Source organism: Melanotaenia boesemani, chromosome 8, assembly GCF_017639745.1.
Source record: "Melanotaenia boesemani isolate fMelBoe1 chromosome 8, fMelBoe1.pri, whole genome shotgun sequence".
NCBI classification, from domain to species: Eukaryota; Metazoa; Chordata; class Actinopteri; order Atheriniformes; family Melanotaeniidae; genus Melanotaenia; species Melanotaenia boesemani.
The window spans coordinates 25,098,124-25,121,257 of NC_055689.1; the positions used below are offsets into that span (position 1 = coordinate 25,098,124).

The 23,134-nt window shown below is 38.3% G+C and overlaps 1 protein-coding gene across 1 annotated transcript in view; it reads right to left on the minus strand.

The window, feature by feature from the left end:
* The window catches only part of LOC121645049 (retinal-specific phospholipid-transporting ATPase ABCA4-like), a 39,655-nt gene that overhangs the window by 6,440 nt on the left and 10,081 nt on the right, over positions 1-23,134 (minus strand). The window contains exons 10-38 of the mRNA XM_041993343.1: positions 21,345-21,461; positions 20,610-20,807; positions 17,507-17,712; positions 16,416-16,592; positions 15,420-15,642; positions 14,991-15,212; positions 14,569-14,773; positions 14,359-14,451; positions 13,581-13,787; positions 12,399-12,576; positions 11,958-12,089; positions 11,480-11,619; positions 11,252-11,389; positions 10,720-10,901; positions 10,426-10,531; positions 8,621-8,826; positions 6,808-6,862; positions 6,509-6,565; positions 5,888-6,048; positions 5,686-5,810; positions 5,446-5,544; positions 4,908-5,189; positions 4,766-4,798; positions 4,574-4,679; positions 4,411-4,485; positions 4,105-4,274; positions 1,980-2,157; positions 1,289-1,404; positions 817-964 (exon numbers count right to left, since the gene is read on the minus strand). Of these exons, the coding sequence (XP_041849277.1) occupies positions 817-964; positions 1,289-1,404; positions 1,980-2,157; positions 4,105-4,274; positions 4,411-4,485; positions 4,574-4,679; positions 4,766-4,798; positions 4,908-5,189; positions 5,446-5,544; positions 5,686-5,810; positions 5,888-6,048; positions 6,509-6,565; positions 6,808-6,862; positions 8,621-8,826; positions 10,426-10,531; positions 10,720-10,901; positions 11,252-11,389; positions 11,480-11,619; positions 11,958-12,089; positions 12,399-12,576; positions 13,581-13,787; positions 14,359-14,451; positions 14,569-14,773; positions 14,991-15,212; positions 15,420-15,642; positions 16,416-16,592; positions 17,507-17,712; positions 20,610-20,807; positions 21,345-21,461 (4,335 nt within the window). The remainder of the gene's footprint in view (positions 1-816; positions 965-1,288; positions 1,405-1,979; positions 2,158-4,104; positions 4,275-4,410; positions 4,486-4,573; positions 4,680-4,765; positions 4,799-4,907; positions 5,190-5,445; positions 5,545-5,685; positions 5,811-5,887; positions 6,049-6,508; positions 6,566-6,807; positions 6,863-8,620; positions 8,827-10,425; positions 10,532-10,719; positions 10,902-11,251; positions 11,390-11,479; positions 11,620-11,957; positions 12,090-12,398; positions 12,577-13,580; positions 13,788-14,358; positions 14,452-14,568; positions 14,774-14,990; positions 15,213-15,419; positions 15,643-16,415; positions 16,593-17,506; positions 17,713-20,609; positions 20,808-21,344; positions 21,462-23,134) is intronic.

Here is a 23,134-nt window from a genome sequence, read left to right on the forward strand (position 1 = left end):
TTTCTCTTCAGATCACATTATTAAACAGTCTGTGTGTATGTGATATACACAACATATGGTGTTTGCTGTGTATTTGGTCACAGTAGTCACACCTGTAAACAACAATGATGAAATTCATCCAGCTCCTTCAGTGTCTGGCTCCAGATGTCGTGAATTTCTCCTACTTTTTATTAAAAAGGCTGTAGCGTCTTCCACTTCACTTACTACAATAAAATTCAATGCAAATACAATTTTTATCTCCTTGTGGTTACATTCTTATTACTTTTTTTTGGTTTGTTTTATTTAATTTACTACACAATCTGCCTTCTAGCATCTAAATCAGTCTTAAATATATTTATTTTTTATAATTTGGACAGCTTTAGTGCAGACAAATATTTAATAAAACTCTGTATGTTTTGAAAAGCAAACCTTTTCCACAATAGCATTCATTTGTAGATTTCTTCATGGCCATATGTATGCAAACATTTGCATAAATTGAAATAAAATACTAGATGCAATTCATTCGAATGACTTCAGAAGGTGACAACATGACTGTTACTGCTGATTGTAATGTTAACTATAAAAACTCTAATAAAAATGTATTTGTTGATGCACTTTGTTTGCTTCCCATTTGTGTTAATCAACAAAGGAAGCAGCACAAGGAAATAACATATATTAAAAATGACATTTTTAACATAATTGCCAGGGCTGTACCAAATTGATTAATACAGTAATAAGATCTATTTTAGATAATCAGAATTTATACCAAAAGAAACATTTAGGTTCAACAGAACAACATAAGGATCCTTGTCTGTGACCTTGTCAACATGTTCTTACCCGGTTGTTTTCAAAAAGCTCCAGGATGAAGGTGATAGCGCTGCTGTTGATGCCAATAAACAGGTTGATGCAGGACAGAGACACGTATGCAGTGCTGGGGATGCTGAATATGTAGGACATGGGATACATCATCGGTGTCACTGACCACCTAAAGGCAGAAAAAATTTATTTTTAAATACAATAGGAATTTATTCTGTGAATTGAGCTTATTTCCCTCCCTGTCATCACTTGTACACATCTTTATTTTCTTTCTGATATCTGTTGTTGGGGAATTGCTGTTTTTCCTCTTACTGTCATATTAATGATAAATTTGTTTTGTGAAACATCTTGCTGTTTAGGCTCTCTCACAGTCAAACTATCCCAAAGGCACAATTTGCATTTATTGCTTATCTTCTTTCTTTTTATAAATATTACTTTAATCTTATTATTTTCTAATGTACCTTAAACTAAATAAATAAAAACAACAGCTTACCCATATAATAGAAGCAGCCCTATCAGTGCTGGCAGATTGGTTTCTGATGTGTAGCACTTTTTGTCAAAAGCCATGAAAATGCCAACCACCATTGCAGTGCTGATGGAGTAGTTCAACTGGGAGGGGGGGCAAATATCCAGAGTGAGCAAATACAATGAAACAATATTTACAACTCCAACAAACAAGTGACTTAAAGGTTTAATATTTAAAGGAAAAAAGCAGTTCATATAACAACCCACAAGACACTGCTTTAGTCTTAAAATATCTACCTTTGTCATTGCAAACCTGGAAATGTTTTATTAAAATGGGATAAAAGGAGGACTGCATGGCGGTGTGGTGGTTAGCACCGCAGCCTCACAGCAAGAAGGTTGCTGGTTTGAATTTCGGCTGGGGGGAGGATCTGAGGGCGGTGGCCTTTCTGTGTGGAACTTGCATGTTTGGGTTCTCTCTGGGTACCCTAATTCTCCCTAGGAGTGTGTGTGAATGGTTGTTTGTCCCCTATGTGTTGGCCCTGCGATGGACTGGTGACCTGTCCAGGATGTACCCTGCCTGTCACCTGTTAATGCTGGGATAGGCACCAGCTTACCCATGACCCTTAATGGACTAAGCAGTTCAGAAAATGAATGAAAGGATAAAAGAAAGCTGTTTGTTTTTGTGTATTTTCTACTGATCCTAAGCTCTCCTCACTTACCATGTCCCAGAAGAAGTTGGTCACCCAGTAAACTAACGGACTGACCCCACTGACAAACTGTAGGTGTTTGGCTTTGGTTACTCGCTCCTGAATGAGGTAGAGGACAAAGCTGGCAGGGATGAAGGACATGGCAAAGATGACACAGATTGCCACTACAGCATCCACAGATGTGGTCAGCCTGAAGGAAAAAACAGACAAAGTCGGTAATTTGCACTTTTTTTTTTTAATATCAGAAGACTGGACATCTTGCCATATTTTCAGTATAATGCAACATTATAGTCAAGAAATATCATACTTGTATGGAATTATCATAGGAACAAAGTTTATTATTACCACAGGAAAAACACTTTAACAAGACAAAGTGCTATGTGCTACACCTGACACTGCTTGGCCAAAAAGTGTCACCACATAGATTTAAATAAGCAAACAGGCTTGAGTCTCCTACTGAAAAAAATGTTCTGTTGTAATTAATGTCTCATGCAGAGAATATCTCTTTGTGTCTTAAGCAACCATGTCAAAAGACACAATCCTGTAGAAAAGATGTCTTTGTTTCAGAACAGTCAAATGATTGGCCTGTATAAAGCAAAGAAAATATCTGAGGAAGATTCCTGAAACTACTAAAACAAACCATGCATCTATTACTAAAACTGGATGGATGGATAAAGGTGAACCACATGCATGTTACCACACCAACTTCCTGTGCAAGTCTGTGGGGGCAGTGCTATGATCTGGTGTTACTTCAGTTGGTCAGGAGGTTTTTCTCCATCAATACATTACCTCCTCTGGAGGCACAGGCATATTTCAATATGTCAATACCAGGATTCATAGAAGTTTAATTGCTAGAGAGTATTAAACATCTGAAGAAGACATAACAGTTCTACTCCCCTATTAATACTTGGGATAAAAATAAATGTTGGAATGTTGCAAAGCTTATCAGCAAGTGTGAGCCAGAATATAAGTTAAAAACGGTCCAACAAAATATTAGTGTGACTCTTTTTGATTCAATGTAAATCATTAAGACTGAAATGATTAAAAATGTTAATCCTTCAAATAAATAACCTGATGATCTAAAATTAAATTTGTTTGGACAGCTGGTTTAATCTTTGCAATTATCTAGATGAGGTAACCAGTGTAGAGCTCAAGTTAAATAATGTGACATTCCACAGATAACAACACTAAAGCACGATGCTCACAGCACCTAAAACCCCTTAAGGTTAATATGGCCAACAATACAAGAACTTGAAAATAATTTCAGCTTGAGTGCAGCGATGATGACCCATTCAGTTTGACTAAATCTGGCTGATCTCAACAAATCCCCCATCTCAGACCAACTGTCATTCTATACGGTGTATAGAATGACAGTTGCCTAAAGTTGGTTCTCACTTTTGTGACTCTCTGTGCGACTCTCCCTAATATGCTGTAAAATTGCTCTCTTTTTACCCTGAAGTAGACCTGGAAGCAGTCACCGTACAGCTGCAGTTCCTGGATGAGCCTAAACTCTCCAAACACCTGTCTTGCCATGCGGATAATGCTGGTGTTAAAAGTAACACCAGTATTATCCTCTGACAGCATGACAGACTCATCCTGTATCCAAGTCTGTAGCCAGAAGAAGTAGCTACTTCCTGGATATGTTTTTGGTCTGATATCCAATAACTGTTGTCTGTGTTTTAGACCTTAACCAATCTAATCCACTTTATACAAATAGCACATTTTAAAGACTAAAATACATCAAAAGACAAACAGAGACCACACAGTTATCATGCTGTGCTGAAAGCCAAAGAGTAAAAAAGGTGTTTTAAGATATGATTTAAAAGTTTTCAGAGTGGGGGCCAGTTTAATCTGGGAGGGAAGATTATTCCACAGTTTGGGTCCCAGTGTTGAAGAAGCTCAATCACCTCTGGTTTTAAGTCTGGATTTTGAAAACACTGGGAGGATCTGATCTACAGACCTCAGTGCCCTTGATGGAGTGTTTAGTTCGAGCAGGTCTGATATTTAAGTTGTTGCCAAACCATTTAACGATTTAAAAACAGTAAAATCTTAAAATTTACTGTAAAATTGTCAGGCAGCCAGTGTTAACCAATAAACAAATTCTTGAAGTAAAACGTAACTAAATGGATTAACTTACACAGTGACTTCGGAAAGCTGCTCTTTGGTGAGGTTCAGAGGGTGGTTGATGGCGGTGATGCCAAACTCAACGGGTTTGGCAGATGGGGGAAGGAAAGCTCGCAGAATGGCATTATTGGCCACATTCATGAAGGCGACCATGGCATGCCAGCCTTTGTTATTATACCATACCTAACAGAGGAGTTAAGACATTAAACACATCCCACAGCTGCCACACTCAATAACTACCATTCTTGTGTTTATCATTCAAACCTCTGTCAATCTTCTAAGAGAAAAGCTAATCTTTTAAACGAATGGAAAACCTCACCTTTACATTAAATTCACTCTCCATGTATCGTAAGAAAGTCCCAAAGTCCCTCAGTGCAAGTCTGCAATAGTCACCCTGTGAACAAAAATGCTGATTATAAATGGACTGGGTGGATTTTTAGGCTACTTTTGTGTTTGCAACAAAGAAAAAGCTAAAGAGTTACCCCAGTTATGTTGAGCATTCGTCCCAGGTGATGGAAAACATTCTGGATGTCTGTCGGGTTTACGTCCAGGATGGGAAGCTGCCCTCCAACTGACAGGCCCCCATATCTGATGATAGAAAAGATCCACACTCACTATCCCACATGATGATCCCAAGAAGGAAACTGAGACTCACAGGTTCAGATGGAAATTACCTTTGTTCATTCACCCAGTATTTGCTCTTCAAACTGTGAAATAAAATCAGTTTTATTACAAAGCAAGAAACTTAATGTGTACTTTCTTTGCAGCTTCATTATCTCCATAGGCGTTCATCATGCAAAGTCTATTCAGACCTACCTGGCTCTGATGAGAGTGGGGTAAGTTTTGACCAGGTAGTCAGAGATGTTCCTGTCTGTCAGATCCAGCATGGTGTCTCCTGTGACCTCTAATCGTTGGCGAGGGGGAAGGCCTCCAGCTCCGATGGGACAGATGGGCATCATGGTCAGCTTCTTACTGGAGCTGCACTGGCAAGAAGGTGATGGGTTTTGCTGATTCCATTCAGGACTCTGCAAGATGTTCATGACCACAGCGGAGGTGTCAGGCTGCTCCCATGCTGGCGTGCTGTTACTGCAGGGCATCCTGGAGAGAGAGAAGAACAAATTTTTCAGGATGCAGAGGAAATATGTACAAAATAATTTACTTGTTTTTGCCAGACTATTCTACATTAATCATAAGGATTAAATGAGTTCTGAATGCACATAGAAACAGAGTGAAGCTATGTATTAGTTGTTAACTACATGTTTTCAAGGTAAGGCATGAAGAATGATACAAGAGTCAAAGTCTGTCAAACATGTAACAGTTATAGTTTTACTCAGAGCTGTGATTTAATACTCACCCTAGTGGTTCTCCCTGCATGCAACGTGTGCCAAGACCCGGTCGGGTTAAGAATCTGTCTGTAAAGTGTTTCATTTTGGGGTCAAATGGCCGCTCATTGCTACAGATGGTAGAGAAAATACAAGAAAAAAGTCGTGTTGATGATACAAAGCAAAATCATCCAAATGAATCTCTTAAATGTGAGTCTGTGAATGGTGTTGCTCATTTAAAACATTTCAAAGCATGTGCATTGAGGTCTGACCTGATGAAGGTGAATTGGTGTCCATACATCCAGGGGCTCAGGGTCAGACTGGGATATTCTCCAAATGGAGGGACAATCATGGTGAAGATCAGAGATATGAGGACAAACGTGGCGGGAAGAACAATCTGAAATTGAAGTTAGTCATTGGTCTGAAATAGAAATGTGTAATAAAACAGAATTGCTTACATTAATCAAATTGTACCTGTGCCAGGAAGTCTTTCTGGCTTCTCATGGCGTGGTGGAATCTCTTCACCAGCAGAGCATGGAACTGCTTCAGGACCAGAGTGCAACCTTTCACCTGCCTGGAGCCTTTTCCTGCACTGCTGTCAGATGCATGGTGTGTGCCGTCTATACCGTTATGTTCTATGGTCAACAGGAAAACACAGTGATTACTATACTAAAACTGTCACTGTAAGAACCAAACAGGAATTATTTGTTGTCTTCTGATCATTTCTACTGCTGAGATCCAAAGAGCAAGATGCCTAAATTTAGATTTTCTTGTCAGAGCACTACACTAGTGGGCATAGGAGTAAATATATGAAGCAGATGCTTTGCTAAAGGGCATGCAAGTTGCATTACTAAATATTATATTCTGACTGCATTTGTTTTCTTAATTATACCAACTGAACCTTCTACACCTGGGTCGCTTGGACTGTGAACTTTAATCAATTAGGTTTAAAGCACTTGTTATAATAAAAAAAATGCCCTCAAGCCCTCACGATAAGCTTCATTAATGACCAGATTTATTGTAAATGACCCAAGTGTAGTAGATCCAACAGCAAAAGCATTTTTTTTTGCAGATTTCTGTCCAGTGGGTCTTGACCTTCACTTCCTCCTACACCAACTCTGCCATTTTTTCTTCCCTGTATCATCCACTCTTCTAGAGGTGGGAAAAACACACACACAGACTAGAGTTAAGACCACACCACATGTACAATCCACAGATGGATACTGTTCTAGTCACAGGTATGATTCAATGGGAATGGGAATCACAAGTTTGGGAAACATTATAAATACAGATGTTGGGCAAATGGATTAAAAACATGTTATAGAGACAGGCCAGCAGGTCAGGAATCCAATTCCAGGAGAAATGCTGAATAGAATATCAGTGGTGGCATTTACCAGCAGTGGCGGAGTTATTCGCTGCTTCTCCATCTGCAGTGACCTTTATGAATATCTGAAAAAAAAAAGATCCTCTTTAAACTTTTAGAACTTTTAATGCATTTAATATAAAATTTTATATATATATAGGTTTCCATCTTCTATCTGCAGTGGTGTGCAAAGGTTTGGGTAAAACATCCATTACTATGAAAACTTATGTAAGAGCTGATTTAAAAAAAAGTTTTAAAATTTTTTATAAAGTTTTAAAAAAACAAAAGAAGAAAAAAAAGGATCCCAGTTGGAAAATTATGGTGGGGCAGCTTGTGGGAGTCTTTCAGTTTATATTTAGTGGGTTTTTGCTCATTCTTCCTGCTAAAAACAACTATTTCTGGGATATTTTGAAGCTGTCTAGCCTGCCTAAATAATGAAATCTGACTACAGATATGTTTTTTTGTTGGTTTGTTTGTTTGTTTATATTATGTTTAGGTCAGGGGCTGTAAAAGTCATGGGAAAATCTCCAGCCTGTACATGTTTCATTCTGGACTGAGGTGTGATGAGGATAATAATCTTTATGTATAAGCTATCCTCTTTCATTTCCAAGTTTCTTTCCATAATTTGCAGCTGTTTAACTGAGTAAATCTCTGTGTCACTGGCAGCAACTTGAGCCCAAAACATGATCAATCCACCCCCACATAGAGGTGTTCTCTTCATCACCTTTTGTCCTCCAGATATAGCTTTGCTTGTGGTAACTAAAGAGTTCAATTTTAACTCATTCTTCACCTCTGATGCTGAATTTTGTGGTGTGAATGGGTTTTTTTTCTCTCTCTCTAAATTTTCGCAGGTATAACTGCACATCAGAACAGTGCACCATCACTCCAGAGTCTGTTAAATCCTCCGGAACATCTTTTCCTGTCAAACATAGGCTTTGATTTGCTTTTCTAGTAATCCTACAAACAGTTGTCTGACAGTTTCTTTATCTTCCAGACCTCAACACGAACCCCCTCTGCTCCTGTTAACGTCCATTTCTGAGTTATACTTTGAGTAAAGACTTCCTGAAAGCTATTTCTTCTTTTTTTATTGTCTTCTGCTTTGTGGAAATCAGTTATTCTGAAGATAGTCACAATGCTCATATTCCTAACCAATCATGGCCAGAGATGATGATTAAAGAGGTCAAATTTCTTGGGGTGCCAAAATTTCTACATTATACTTCTTTACTTTTTCCCCCTAAAAAATTAAATAAAGCAAAAGTAATACACTAATCTTGCTTAAAATGCAGAATACAATATTTGTGTTTATCTAATATGCTTTTTCTATATTTTCTAATATGTTTTTATAAATTCCTCCTGAGATTAATCAAGCTTTTTTTCCGTTTATTTGTGATTTGCTTGCTACTCTGAGCATAATAGCAAATAATTCACATTTACAGCAACAACAGAGAGATGAAAGGAAATGTGGAGGAGGGAGCGAAGCAAGAAACATCCCTGAAGTGTTACAGTTTGATTCCTCGTTGAATTCCTCTAACAAAGGAAAAGGCTGAAATGTAATAGCAGAATAATTTTTAAAATTTTTAAAGAAGTAAAACTTTAAGTACATAGGAAAATGAATGAATAAAAATTAATGAGTGTTTTATATTGTTGTGGTTTATTGAAGAGACATTCTAGTTGATGTTCTTTGACAGCAGTGAAAATTGCTTCATTTTAAAATAATTCACAAAACTAAAGTAAACTGGGCTTTGTTAATAAGTTCAAATTTTTACAGCATTTTGCAGCAACATCAAAACCCACAGCGGTTAAAGGTGGTAATGTCATTAAACCTCAGCTGGTGATGCCCTCACCTCCTCTAGTGATGTATCAGAGATGCCAAAGCTGCTCAGCCCCATATCAGCAAGTGTCTCCTCCAGCTCCCTGAACAGGCTAGCATAGGCTCTGTGTTTGAACCCTTTATTGGGGAGCAGATAGGTCAACTCCTGTCCAATGGTCTCAATCAGCTTGGCCTCAGGGACGTGGTGATGGATAAGACTCGTGATGCTGTCTATATCCCCTGAGGAAAAGACAGAACATCACACATTTAGAAGCTACTGAAGAACAAAATGCTCCCAAAATAGCAAACTCTAAAGCAAGAACAAAAGAAGAGAAATTGCTTAAAATGCAAAAACAAAGTACAAAAACAAACAACATTATTCAAGCACTAAAACGCATTAGCAAATTTTTGCTGGAACAACTTTGTGGTGCTGCATCTTAAATAATGTGCCCTCAGGCAGATCTTGAGGGAAAACCTCATGAGTCCATCTCACAGCTTTATTAATGCCAGAAAAACAATGTAATTTCTTTAAGTCTGTAATGCAGTTTGAAAAAGTGGGCCCACAACGTTAATTCTAACAAGTGCATGTGCGCTCACAGGTGTTCTGACAGGTGACAAGTTAAAGGAAAAGCTATAAATGTCTTCATAGAGTGTTTATAATAACAGCAATAAAACACCAGACCCCCTCTGTCCAATGGATGAGGAAGAATTTCCATCCTGAGATACAATAAGACTTAAAAAGTCCACGTTGTTTCACGATTCACTTCATTTGCTTGAGCCGTTTTCTTTGCTCTCATTAGTTGTTAACGGGTGGAGCTCATCTGAAAAAAGGAGGATGTTACAGAACGAGACTGGTGCTAAACTGGATCAGACGCATTGATGTTCCACTCCACTGTGATAGATTGTTTCATTATCAGACAACTAGTCAAAGGTCTAATGTATCTTTATTATTCTCAAGGGCTATTGGTTGCACAGCTAGCAATAGAGAACAAACCATCTCACATGAATAAAATAAATCACAGGACAAGAAATATCTACAGCAAATATCACCCTGAGCTGTTCAAGAGGCTGATGGCATTTTGGACAAAAGTTTTTCCACCGATTAGTCCCACATAGGAATATGTTTCTGCAAACAGACAAACAAGAAATCCCCCCCAAAAAAGAGGATGTCCAGGGTCCTCCAGGGTAGACTGAATTTTAATGGACTTTTAAGAGTCCTGACCTAAAATACTGCCTCTGGCCTAGTAGCTGCTGAGATACTTCAGCAGACAATATGAATGTGTGAGTGAATGTGTGTGTGAATGGGTGAATGTGATGTTTATGTAAAGCGCTTTGGGTAAAAGTGCTGTATAGGTATGGACCATTTACCATTTAAAGATTTAATAACCAATCAGAGCACAGCAGCCATCCTGCTAATCCAAACTACAGTAATATTAATATTTTTATGTGCCAATAAGTTTTAAATTGTCTTTATTTGTCATCTAACCAGATTACTGTTTTGTTTTCTGAATTCTACTTGGATTATTTCCTTTCTTTTCAATATACCAAAGCAACTCTAAGCCTGATTCTAATTTACTTTTCTTTATCAACATCAAGCGATACAGATATTTCTATGACCTATAACTGAAATCAAACTTAACTAGAAAATCTAATTCTTTCAACAAAGAAATAAAGAAAAGCCAAAAGGCCTTTTAAAGTGTAACTCTAATCTACTGTTGATCTAAAGTCAACAGCCATGATACAAGAGAAAACAAAAGAAAAATACAAGAGAAAACACAGGATTTATAGGAGACTTTGCTGGTGAACATGCAAATGAAATGAAATAAAGTGTACACTTACCATCCAGAACTCTGTCCAGCTGCTGGAACTGATTCTGAGATTGATCTTTGTATCTGGTGCAGATGGAGCAGGCACAGGAACAGTCTGAGGCACAGTCGCATTCATTCTGAGAAAATATGCAAAAGACAGGAACACTTTTAAAAATGCAAAAAAAAAACTTTATTGACAGAAAAAAAAGAGAAAATCAAGTATTTTCCTCTGTCTCTATTCTAGGATCTACTTATGTCCACTGCAGCTAACAGGCAGAAATGAGAAGAGTTGCAGCTTGTTAATTCAGCACAAGCTGTAGCTCACCTCTCGTTTCTTTAGATCCTTCATGCGGCGCACAAGCGTAAGATAGAAACCAACTCCGAAGCAGTTTTTGAGGAAAAGGGGGGACCCGCAGCAGTATTGCTGTCCTTTGGAGATGATGGCGATGCGGTCGCTCAGCAGGTCGGCCTCGTCCATGTGATGAGTGGACAGAATTACAGTACGGCCTGCATGAGAAGCAGCCTTTTAATTAAAATGTTTCAGCGCATTCTTCGTGAACAAAGGAGCAGAAGTGATCACAGCTTTCCAATACTTTCAGGAACAGATGACATTAGATTTGGGACTGCCTCTTTTTCTCTTTCACTGTAGCTGTGCTGTTGAAGTTTTCCATTTGAACTGCTCAGTGCTTAGTTCAAGTGCCATGGGAGCAAAGGTTTCAGTTTTATTCTTAACAGTGCAAGAGGAAGATCTGCACCTCTGACTGCTAGAACACAGCATTAAAGTCTGAAAGTAATAATCTCTAGAGGTAAATTTGGATTCAAATGTGTTAATTGTGACTTTGAAGCATTTTTTTTACCAGTTCTGTACTTAAGAAGGAGGTCCCAAATGGATCTTCTGGAATAGGGGTCCACTCCTGAGGTTGGCTCATCCAGAATCACTACTTTCGACCCTCCAACAAATGCCATGGCAACTGATAGCTTCCTCTGCATACCGCCTGCAATATGAATAAGATCTATGTTGGAATGACACCCAATCAAATTACCCTGCATCCTCTTTTATACACAGAAAGACGAAAGTGGTTGACCTGAGAGGTTCTGAGCCTCATCGTCTCTCTTGTGAGGCAGTCCAAGGTCCACCAGCATGTCCTCCACCTCCCTCCTTGCCTCCTCTCGAGTTCGACCCTTCAGCAGTGAGTAGAACAGGATGTGCTCCTCCACTGTTAGACTGCAACAGAAAAACAGAAGCATAAATAATGATGTTTACAAAAGAGGATGGTGAGAATGATGTTTTGATGGTTTTTGACAGAACAAATTCTTCTAAAGCTGCTGAGTGTAGTATTAAAAGGAAACACATTGATTTCTAACAATGTCTGCTGTAAAACTTCATTAAAAAAATACACCACTGTACATTTCTGTAAACAAATATTAAACAAACATGGAATCAATAAGTAATTTTTGTTTTCCTATTACAAAGTTTCTCTTCCTGATTAATTATTTTTTCCTTTGTTTTAAAGCATCTGAGGTAATTCTTTCATTGAAACATAATAGGTTCAAGCAGCTCACTGATTGAAGAGGATGTTGTATTGAGGACACATCCCCATAGAAGTCCGAATGATGTCTATGTCAGTTCTAATGTCTCTTCCATTGATGTAGGCTGTGCCAGATGTAGGAGGATAGAGACCCGTCAGGATGGACCTGAAAACAGAAAACAGACAGAGCATCAGTGTCATACAGCAGCTAATGAAAATCCATCTGAGGTGAAGACAACTGCAGTTTATGAAGAGGGTAATAACATCTGATGTCCTATTTAAGTGGAAAATCTTTGCCAGGATCTCTTGAAATATCTCGAGGCTTAGATAAATGCTGTGCAGTTAGCAAAAATTGCATCATGTGAGGGAAAAAAAAAAACAGAATTGACAAAAACTTTGCAACTTTTCCAACTCTTTCAGCCAGTTTTTACAAACATAAATGATTTATTATCTATTAAATCCTGTTCCTGCTCACATTGTTGTAGTTTTTCCTGCCCCATTGTGTCCTAAGAAAGATGTAATCTGTCCTTCATAGAAATTGATGTTGAGGCAGTTGACAGCTGGACGGGAGCTTCCATCAAACACCTTCACCAGATCCTGAATCTGCACCCCCAAAACCAGGTCCACAGGGTCGGGCTCAAAGAACAACTGGCCTGAGATTAAAAAGCAAGAAAACAAAACTTTATCTCAGTAAGATGGATGTTTGCCTTTTTTAATTAAAAAAATCACACATCTGTACATATTCCTTTCTTTTCCTTTATTCAACTCAACTGAGGTATAGTTCATCCAGCTAAGGAAAGGACATAATGACTAAATAAATCATGAAACACCCATTTGTCTTGTGTTTTGCATTAAAATGTTTATGTAAATATGTTTCACACTTTTTAGGTGGACCTCATGGCAGGGCCAGCTCTGTATGATTTAATCCTGCTGACTGAGAGACAAACTTGCATAACTGCTCATTTAGTTGAGTGTTGGAGCTTTTCCTTAAGCTGTTATTCAAAAATGTTTTAATGCAACTTGTGTATGGGAGCCAGTGCATGAGGCCAGTGGCAGTAGATGTAGCCCAAACCATGGTTCTAATACACAAAGTTAAAGCTACTATCTCCAGAGAAAGAGAGAACGTGCATCACATGCATGCAGAGAAATGTTCAGTTCTTCATTTCTTGCATTATAGTTCATCTTTTCTCTCAGACAGGCTTAGAGGCTGATAGCACCCAACATTTTTAAGTATAATAGGTGTGTTGAGATAATCTGAGATTCAGTTTCAGATTACACAAAGCAGGAGGCTTCAGTTATTTAAAGATTGCATGCAAACTATGTTTTGATGTCTTTTCAGTCTTTGTCAACCTAAATATTGTTACTGGCAATTGATGAAGAAACTTTTTTTCTCAATATTGCAATAAAAACCTTTTTGGGGGGATTCCTGCATTCAGTTTTTCAGATGGAAGCCTGGAGTGGAACAAAGGTATTATCATAAGCATACAATAACTATACTATATGTATATTTAATAACTGTTTAAGGTTGGGGTTTTAATTCTTATATATTTCCCAACGCCATTACTAAGTAAGTGTGCTGTATTTCTCTGTCTGTCCACCAGATGTCCCCAGAGTCTTCCTTACATGCAGTCTGGACTCTTTCTGTTTCTTTCCTCACCTTCATTCCCACAGTCCTGATGCTCCTCTTCCTGGTTTTGAGCTTCTTCTGGTTGTTTCAGAAGCTCTCTTTCTCTTTCCAGCCGTTCTCTCTTACTTTGGTGCTTGCATATTTTCTTGCTGGCTGAGCCGTTACAGGTGTAAGTCTCTGGCGTGCCTCTGCTCTCAATATCCTTCTCTTGATTCTCTGGTTCAGGTTTCTCAGGAGCTAGGTGAGACACATTGATTTTGACAAAGGATTATCTGTTTTATGGGCTTCTGGAATAAAGAGTCTTGTTAGAAGTCACTACTGTAAAATATCAGCAGTCAGCTTGCATAGTTTGGAAATTTTTGAACTACAATTAACAGCATGGAGTCATACCAGGCATACAGCTTACGTGTATATTTGTGCATATAGCCCTTGCTACAAATATGAAGCACTGTTGATAGGATAAAATTTCCATTTTTATCAAAGGTCTTGAGCAAGCTAGCTCCAGAGGGACTTGATCTGTTCTTTATTAAAACACAGCGCTGGCTAGAATAACTATCAGTTCAGTTAGAAAAACCATTACATAAGAAGAGGATCTGGTGCTGTCTTTTATCCACAATTGATTCAGACATGCATGAGTGGCAAAAGAAAAGCTGTTTCCATGATACAACTCAACTTAAACTGACCTCTGTGGTGCAACAAGAGTCTACTACTGACACTATGATACCTTTTTAGTTCCAGTGCTTTTAAAAACAAAGTAAAGGGCTTCTTTATGTTGTCAAGCCTCCATTCATAACCTCTGTGGACTAACCATGATTTGTCATCTCTGTGTGTGAGGGTGTCGAACTTCGCCAGTATGAGGGCTGGAGTGGGAAGTAGAATGGCCGACCAATCCCATACTGTCCTGTAAGGAAGAGAATTTACTTTTATGTTCAGTGCTATAAAGAAAAAATAAATTAAATGAAAATTTTACAAAATACAAACAAAATATAGATTATACAGAATATATTAGACGCCTAACCTGGGAACACATTGTCCAGATACCAAGCAAGGAAGGCGTAGAGGACAGCATCAAATATCATCATGAGAATGGAGGTAAGGAAGGAGTATGTGTCCTTCTCTAACGGGCTGGTCTGGATGTTGTTCCACTGCAGACCCAAACCCTGTTCCTCATACCGCGACAGGTACTCGGTTCCAAAACCAAAAGCAACAGGAGACAACAAGCTCTGGAGTAGCAAAAGGATGCACGGAGGATGCTCAGTTAGTTTTATTCAAATGATGCTCAATCCAGTTCAAATTCAAATACATTGTTTTTTATCTTGGTATGCATAATCTCTCTTGAATATGTGAAAAATTGGTTCATATATCTACTACACATGCAGGGCTCACAGAGTAACAACTGCATGTTTGATTCAGTAGGATTCAATAAATAAGTAAACATACCACAGCAAGTTTCATGCTTGTAGTGATGCGATCCTGCCAGGCAAAACAGAGGATGTGAGGCAGGTAGAGGGTGAAGTAGATGATACCACTGCAAGCAGCTGCTAGATTGGCCTTGTTGAAGAACACGCTCATCAAGAAACATTGCATGATGGTGGCCACAGTGAAAGTCAGCAGGAAGAAGAAGACGAGCATCGGGTTGCTGTAATTCAGCACCTTCCCACCCTGAGAGAATCAAGAGTTTACAAGGAGGGTGTGATAAAGCCAGAAGTGATTTTGCTAAGTGATTTTTCACTCACACTGAAACTAGAACCTCCAGGATCTATCTTTCTATTATCCACAAGAGGGCAGCATTGCACCCTATTAAAATTTCACTCTCAACATGGACTTCTTCTCTTACTGTCTTCCTTTAATTTTCTTCTGTTTACTCACCATGATGATGGTGGTCAGCAGGGCCGTACTGGCAGTCATCATAATGAAGCTGTCGATGAACCATGTGTACCAAATGACTCCGTTGTTAACCCCCATGGCTTTGAGGGTCTCTTTGAGGCGTAGCTCCTTTTCCAGCACAATGCTCTTCACAGTCATAGACACAGAGTAGATCCAGGCCAGAACCATGAACATCGGGAAACAGCGGTTGAGGGTGATCATAAAGCTGCATGAGAGGTGAAGAAAGGGGTGGAGAGAGAGAAAGACTGAGACTCTTATGGTTGTAGCCTTTTACTACAAATATACAATGTAGTAACATTTCTTTACTGAGATTATTTTTTAATCCAAAGGAGTAATTTTAAGGATTGACATTAGCATGTGAACCCTTATTATTCTCATTTTATTTCCATGAAGATGCACTCATCTAACTTTACTTTGGGGGGACGTACTGTGAAGCTTAAACTTTAAATTATCCACAGTCAACTGCAGATTGTCATGTAGTAGAACCAAACCAGGTAAAACACCAAAAGTTCTTGGAGCACATAGATTGTGGAGTATATTACAAACAGATTCAGTTACAACTTTGATCTGAACAACTCATTTATGAAGTTTTGTGACAATACACAATGTACTTTTTTTTATCGCAAATACTATCCACAGACAATTTGATAAATTCTGTCTACTGACAGCAGTGTAAACATCTGCCGAAGCACTCAGAAATGCCTTTTTTTAGCAGTTTAAGCTTCAGTAGGTGTTTCCAGGACCACATTTTGCCTTAAAAAACACAGCGGTATACATAGACTCGCAAAATGAAAGACAAAAAAAAGAAACGGCTTCACTTTTTATCTGACAATCAATGTATAATTCAGCTAAATTGATCAGTTTTAGTAGATTAGTTTATAATTCTCAGCCCTGGGAATCATTGCATGTATTTATTAGTAATACCATTGCTAACATTTGAGAAAACTTTAATTTTGTGCCAATTGCAGCTGAACTCACAGGTCATCAACATAACAAGGATATGGCATCTGCTGGACATAGACTCCAAGTGGCCAGTCATTCCCTGTGTGAAGCTTGATGATCCCATGTTCAATCATGTCTTGCAGGTAAGCAAAACCTCCCCAGATGTACTTCTGGTCCTCCATGGGATCTGCTCTGGGCCCAGGATCCCAGTACCTGAAAGAAAACACATGAAGAGAACAACAGAAATTATATTCTTATTATTCATCACATAAGAAGTTGTACAGGCAGTTAAATTTAAGCTGTTTGGTTGTAGTTATTGTGTGAAATAATCCCAACCATGGTCTCAATTTATTTTCTTGTAACAATAAAACATCCCAAAGCCATAGTCTCTTAAGCCACACACACCACATGTACATTGCCTTTGCCTAAGCGGATAAGTCAGAGCTCTGTTACAATCTGATTATTCAATTGTATTGAGGCAGGACTCCCTCTGGGTCCATTACAGCCTGGTGGTGTGCTGTAAACAGCTAAAAGTGATTGTGCTCACCAGGGACTATTGACATACTGTCTGCTTATGAATGGGAGATCAAAGAGAAAGGAAAATGCATGTAAGTGCTGCACATGGGAGGATTAAAGGGCAGGTAATGAGTTAATGGGGAATCACCAATAAAATTTGGAAGGCACAATGAAGCCAGCTGGAGAGGATTTTCCTCTTCTGAGGAATTCATACAGATTAATGTGGTGGTAATAACATAAAAACACAGAAAAGGGAGGCTGCCGAGGTTATTGGGTGCTTTAAATGACAATGGCTGAAATCTAATAATTTTTCAGTGTACATATAAGCCAATCTATTGAAATACAAAGCATTTGAGAGTACCCTTTTCTTTTTTCTACAAGAACACAGCAGAGAAATAAAAAGTATGCAGCTATATGAGATGGTTTCATTAGTCTTGAAGTTTGCTGTAAAAAGCAATTATAGTTACAGTTTATCAAACAAATTAGGGAGTAAAAACCTTTATGGAGGAACTAAATCTGAGGTATGTGCCGTCCCAGGGTATTAAAAGTAGGCATTTAGCTCAAATTGCAAACCACAAACAGCTTCAGATTTCCACAAAGAGCTCACTGACCTGTCTTTGATCTTGTTGGTGCGCTCCACTGCATCAATGTCCATGCGGATCTTGTACTTGACGTGCGGGGGAACACTAACAGTCCAGGGATACATGTCCATGAAGACCACACCAGCCCAAAACTTATTGTCCTTCAGCAAATACAAGGCCTGATGGATCATCTGGGACTCATCCGTGTAGGCCACAAACTTATCCAGACTAATACACTATAAACAGAGATGTAGAGGAAAGAGAGACATAGGTTGGATAGTTTGACTTTCAGAAGAGACCTAAATTCAGAAGATGGAGTAATCAGATGACAAATATAAAGATGTTTTGGGATTTTTATGCCTGTTAAGCAGTGAAATTAGGCTGAAATTAGGGGCCCTACTTCTTCATTTTGCACAGGCTAAAATAAGGTGCCCCTTTTCTTCTAGATATCAAGGAATAGTGGCCATGTAGCCCTTGCTGGGCATTATGGGAAATTTAGATGGTTACATTGCCTTCACTCCTTGATCTCCAAAACAAAAGTGGCACCTACTCCAATCGCAAGCATGATTAATGCAGAGATACAGCCAAGGAGAGTAACTGGGATTGGGCCTGTGATATGAAGCCATTGCCTGTTAGGTCCACAGGTCATAATTTTTCTAACGCATCTCTGTAAACCATCACAATTATCTTGAAATATGGCAGTTAAGGAGACTTTAAGCTTTAGGTTAAGGCAGTTAACAAACATATTGTTTTGACCAGGGAATAACAACCATTGTTTGACATACTTCCTCCAAAGTGGGTAAAAACATTGGTATTCAAGTAGGTCTGTTCACAGTCAGAAACAAACCATGCTCTGGACACTGAAGATAATCAGAAATGTTTCATCCCAAATAGTGCTGAACATGCAAACTTAACAAGATAACATACACTATTTATCAATACAAGATGTGCTTTCTTTTTTAATTTCACTTGGATATATATTTCTTAAAGTTAAAGACAGTCTGGAATTTATGGATAATCACCACCTCCATCCTATCAGTTCTACAGTATTTGACATGCATTTGAGAGTTCATCCTGCTTCTCTCAGCAGTCACCTCATCAGTAGTCTCAGTGGCAGTCAGACTCTGCCTCCACCATATTTGACAGATGATGTGGCTTGCTTTCAATCATCAGCATTCCCCGGCTCCTACGTGTTTTTCTCCTCCAAACACTCTCAGGATAATTTCTCCAAAGAATCTTGCTCCACTATTGAGCGTGTTTTTTTTATGTTGTTTTGCAAAGTCTCACCCCATTTTTTCAGTTTTTGAGGAAAATCCTCCGTATTTAAATTCATGAGATCTTCTTTCACAAGCATCCACCTGCCTGCTTGAGAGAGTTCTCAACTTGGCAGCGTGTTTTGAAGAGGTTTTTCCTCTTCAAGGAAATAATTATGAGAGTTTTGTATGTGTTTTCTTTCTTTGTTTTAAGAATGTACTAGTTTATTGACATGGTCACCCCTGAAATTTATGCTCTCTCTGTTTAGTCATTTCAACATAATGACATTCCTCATGCCAAATTACATTTGGACCACACATTATGACCTCCAGAAATGTAATCTTATCACTTTATCGGAACATATAGAAAAAAACAGCCCACATTTGGTCATGAAACTGCTTATCAGCCTGTGAAAATAAAGAAACTATGCGGAAGGTGTTTATCTTTGTTAGCACAAATGAAAAGCAAAGTTATGTGTCTGAATTAATGAGCTGTGACAACAAATATTTAGCATTGAACAAAAGAAGCTAAGGAACATGTTACCCTCACAAGCCTGTTAACACATCAGAACTATCAGCTTTAAATAATTTGACCAGCTATTTTACAAACAGAGTCAGACATTCATGGATAATTTAAGATTACAATTCTTTATGGATGTTTTGTTTTTCTTGTTACATTTCCTTGTTAGATTTTTTACTGCAAAATAAATTCAGTTGTTGTTTTGGCACAAAAAAAATCTGAAGAAAACATCTTCCCCGGCATTATTGTGTATTTCAACTCAAGTGTTATTGACTAGTGAAATCTGAGCCACTGTTTTCATTCATGCTCATTAACTCGTTCAAAATGCATGGAACGCACACATACGTCTAAATACACATCAGTGCAACTCTCACATAATGTAATTTCCTCAAAAAACTTACAAAACATACATAAGTGCCCTACAAAAATCTCCCCCTGCACACATATTTGCACTGCTCCTCACAGACCCCTCATATGCACCATGTCTAATGTCTCCATTCATGTTACTGTACAATACCCTGAGAGCCCTCAAAGAAATACAAGAGACCACTTCCCATTCATCTTTAGGGGGCCATACATTCACAACACAATAACACTCACTCAAAGATGGACTGAGGAGACAGAGCCACACTGATACACATGTTCTAAATGGGACTGTAGTGTGAGAAACACCCCCTCCCCTTCAGGTTGAGAGGATTTGGTGCTAACAGCAGCAGCTATTCAACAACCCAATGCTAGCTGACAACTATATCTAAATAGCTAAATTGCTCAAGGCTTTTTGTTGTTGTTGTTGTTGTGGGGATCTAAAGGGTCTTGGCACTGAACCTTGAAACAAAAGACAGATTGAGATTCCTGCAATGATAGGGTTCTTTCTAAAATCACAACCCTCAGTTTCCTTTAAATTAGAAGAGAGGGGAGAGAGAGAAGGCGTGAAGGATGGATAGAGGGATTTGCCTGCTTTTTTAAAGAGGTGCAAGGGTCTGTTTCTATAACGAGCTGTACACTAAAGCAGCGCTGAGCTCATGAGGGGGGTAACTCGCTCCCATCTACTCGCTACTTTATCACTGACTCTACAAAGGAACCAAGGGAAGCAGGTGACAGTATGCTTGTTCTCTCCACCTTTCAGCTTGAATGGCAGGAGGGCAGCTGTAGAGTTGTGCTAAGTGGTTTGGTTTGTCTCAATAAGGCCTGGCTGTAATCTGCAGGAAGTTCACCAGTAGAATAATATACGTGTCGGTAGAATTAATTGTGAATATTTAAATTAAAGTAAAAGAAAAAAAAGGTCCTGGGAGTGTGAAAAATTAGGAAAATAAAAGTTAAGATAGTGAGTCACAGCATCAGTAAAAAAAAGGCTCCTTACCTCACCATACTGGTTGAGCATGCGTACAATCTGGTCAGTGGTGTTAAAAATGTTTCTCCAGTCAAAGTTTTGCATTCCTGCCTCCCTCTCCTCCTCCGGCCCACTGTGCAGAAAGTTAAGAATATCTCTGGTTGTAAAGTCTGTTTCCACCAGACTGTTGTCCATGAAGTGCATCACTGTCGGGTTCCTCAGGGTGTCCTGAAGCATAGCATAAATAAACACTGTTCAGATATACAAGGAGTGCCTTCAAACTGACTGTAAAATATACTGATATGAATGTAAAATTCCCCAGATTTGACATGTCAGTCAAAAGCCTGGCTTTTGAAGGTTATTTTTGTTTGTTTTGTTTTGTTTTTTAACAAACACAGGTGCTCTATGTATAATCTTCTCAAAAGAAAGCTGAGCTGTGTAATTCCTAAAGAAGTCTTAGAATCAAGATATGTGTTACTGTGTCAAAATAAATTCACCTGGAAGTAAAAATTGTTATCTCTTCCAAAAAGAAAACCACATTAGGATCCAAAAGGATCTAGAAAAAAGTCAACTCCAAGATAATAGTATGTCACAGGAAGACTGAATAAAGTTTTCATGAAACAAATTTTTAAAACTAAGGTTTTCTTACATATTTCTGTCATTTTCCATGTTATTTGTAGGAAATATGAAACATTTAGTATTGGGTGCATGTTGTGGACAAAATAAGTGTACAATTAGTCAGAAAATTGTGCACAGTATTTATACCCTTATCATGTTCATCTGGACGCTGTTGTGGAAAAAAGCCCAGAGCTGAGGCCCCACCTCCTCCCAGGCCTTGGCCATGTTCTGGAGTCTCTCTAGTTCCTCAAAGGTAGTGTTAGCCTGGACAGATAAATAAACATGTGATAATAAAGTTGACACATATTTCCAAGGTTGTACAACAGAAAAGAAGAAACATATCGCTGCTGTCCTATCTCCAAAACTGCCATTTTTCAAAAAATGAAAAAAACTCTATGGTTTTGTAATAATTGGACATAATGTCATTAAACTTGGTATTGTGTTTTACATCATATATCTTTGGTTATTTGTAAAACAACAGACAGACATAAAGGTCGAGCAATAGTACTGATTTATTAAGGAAAACAAAAATCACAAATTTTGGACATAGGAAGTTTTTGCCCGACGGCAACGATATTTAAGAAAGAGTGCAGTTATCCTGTGCTAACAGTAATCCATCCATTTGGCTGGTATCATATTGGGGAACAAAAGGCTACTTTGGCTAGAATTGTTTAAGTTTCTATATCAATGACTACTCTGTTTCAGGACTGCAACATATCGGATGGATGTTACAACCTGATGGAATTTACCTCCTATGAACTGTCAACAGTGGTTGAGATTTACTCTGACTTCTAAATTGTTCTGTTCATTCTTTCCAAAAATGAACTAATAAATAAATTAATAAATAGACAAATTAATGAATTGGAAGGTATAGAAATGCTTGGAACCAAGAAATATTTAACAAGAGTACAAGGTAATGAGAGAGATGATAATGAGTGGTAATTACTGTCGTGCTGTCAGCTATGATGCCAGTCAAAATATCAAATCATTAACTAAGGAATTTTTTTCCAGTGCTATTTCAAGAGAAAATATTTTGAAATATATTCAAGCAGGAGCTGTGTGTACAGTAAAATATGGGAAAAGCTTCTTGACACTTAAGTTGGTGACTTTTTGTGAAGCTTCATGCCTCTAGACCAGTGGTTCCCACTCTAGTGTTGGCAAACCCCATCCTCTAAATATAAGGCTTGAAAATTGTCAGAATCTTCATGAATAAGGAGGATAAAGTGGTCTGTAGTGGATTATGTTAAAAGCTGGGACAAAGCACCCATATACCAAAAATCAGCTTCTCTCACTAAGATAATGCCAAATAGGGATTTTTAATATGGCATGAGTAATAACTTTGTTTTTTATGCATTAATGTGTTAAAAAAAGGCATTAATTACACAGAGTAATCATTTTGCATTAATGTACTCATTTTGACAGCACCAATAAAAATCCCAAATTTATTTGATAAATGTATCAGATACACACACATGGGGTTCAGGACCCCCAGTTTGGGAATTTCAAAAAGAAATCATCATGTTCACTAACAATGCAACAGTAATTCAATTTAGTTTCAGCTGAGATGAAAGAGTAGGCCCTTTTTAACACTTTACTGCTGCTTTGGAAACATGTCAGCAATAAAGACTTAAAACTATGGATCTCTTCTTTCATTTATCCTTCCCCCCTAATAAAAAGAAGAGGGCTTGTTTTAGACATGAAACTCTGGTCCCACTCTGGCCCTGTTCATAAGAGCTTATTACTTCATGAGCATAGTGTCAGATGGTATAGATGAGATCTAGGGAAACACAATTTAACCCAATTTCATTACAAGATTTACCCCCTAAAGTGAAATTTGTTCTGTGAGAGAGCCGTGACAGATCTCTTTGTCCTTCAACTGCTGCACCCTCACATTCAGTTTATTGTTTAATCCTCGCCTCCTCTTCTCTTCCCTCTAC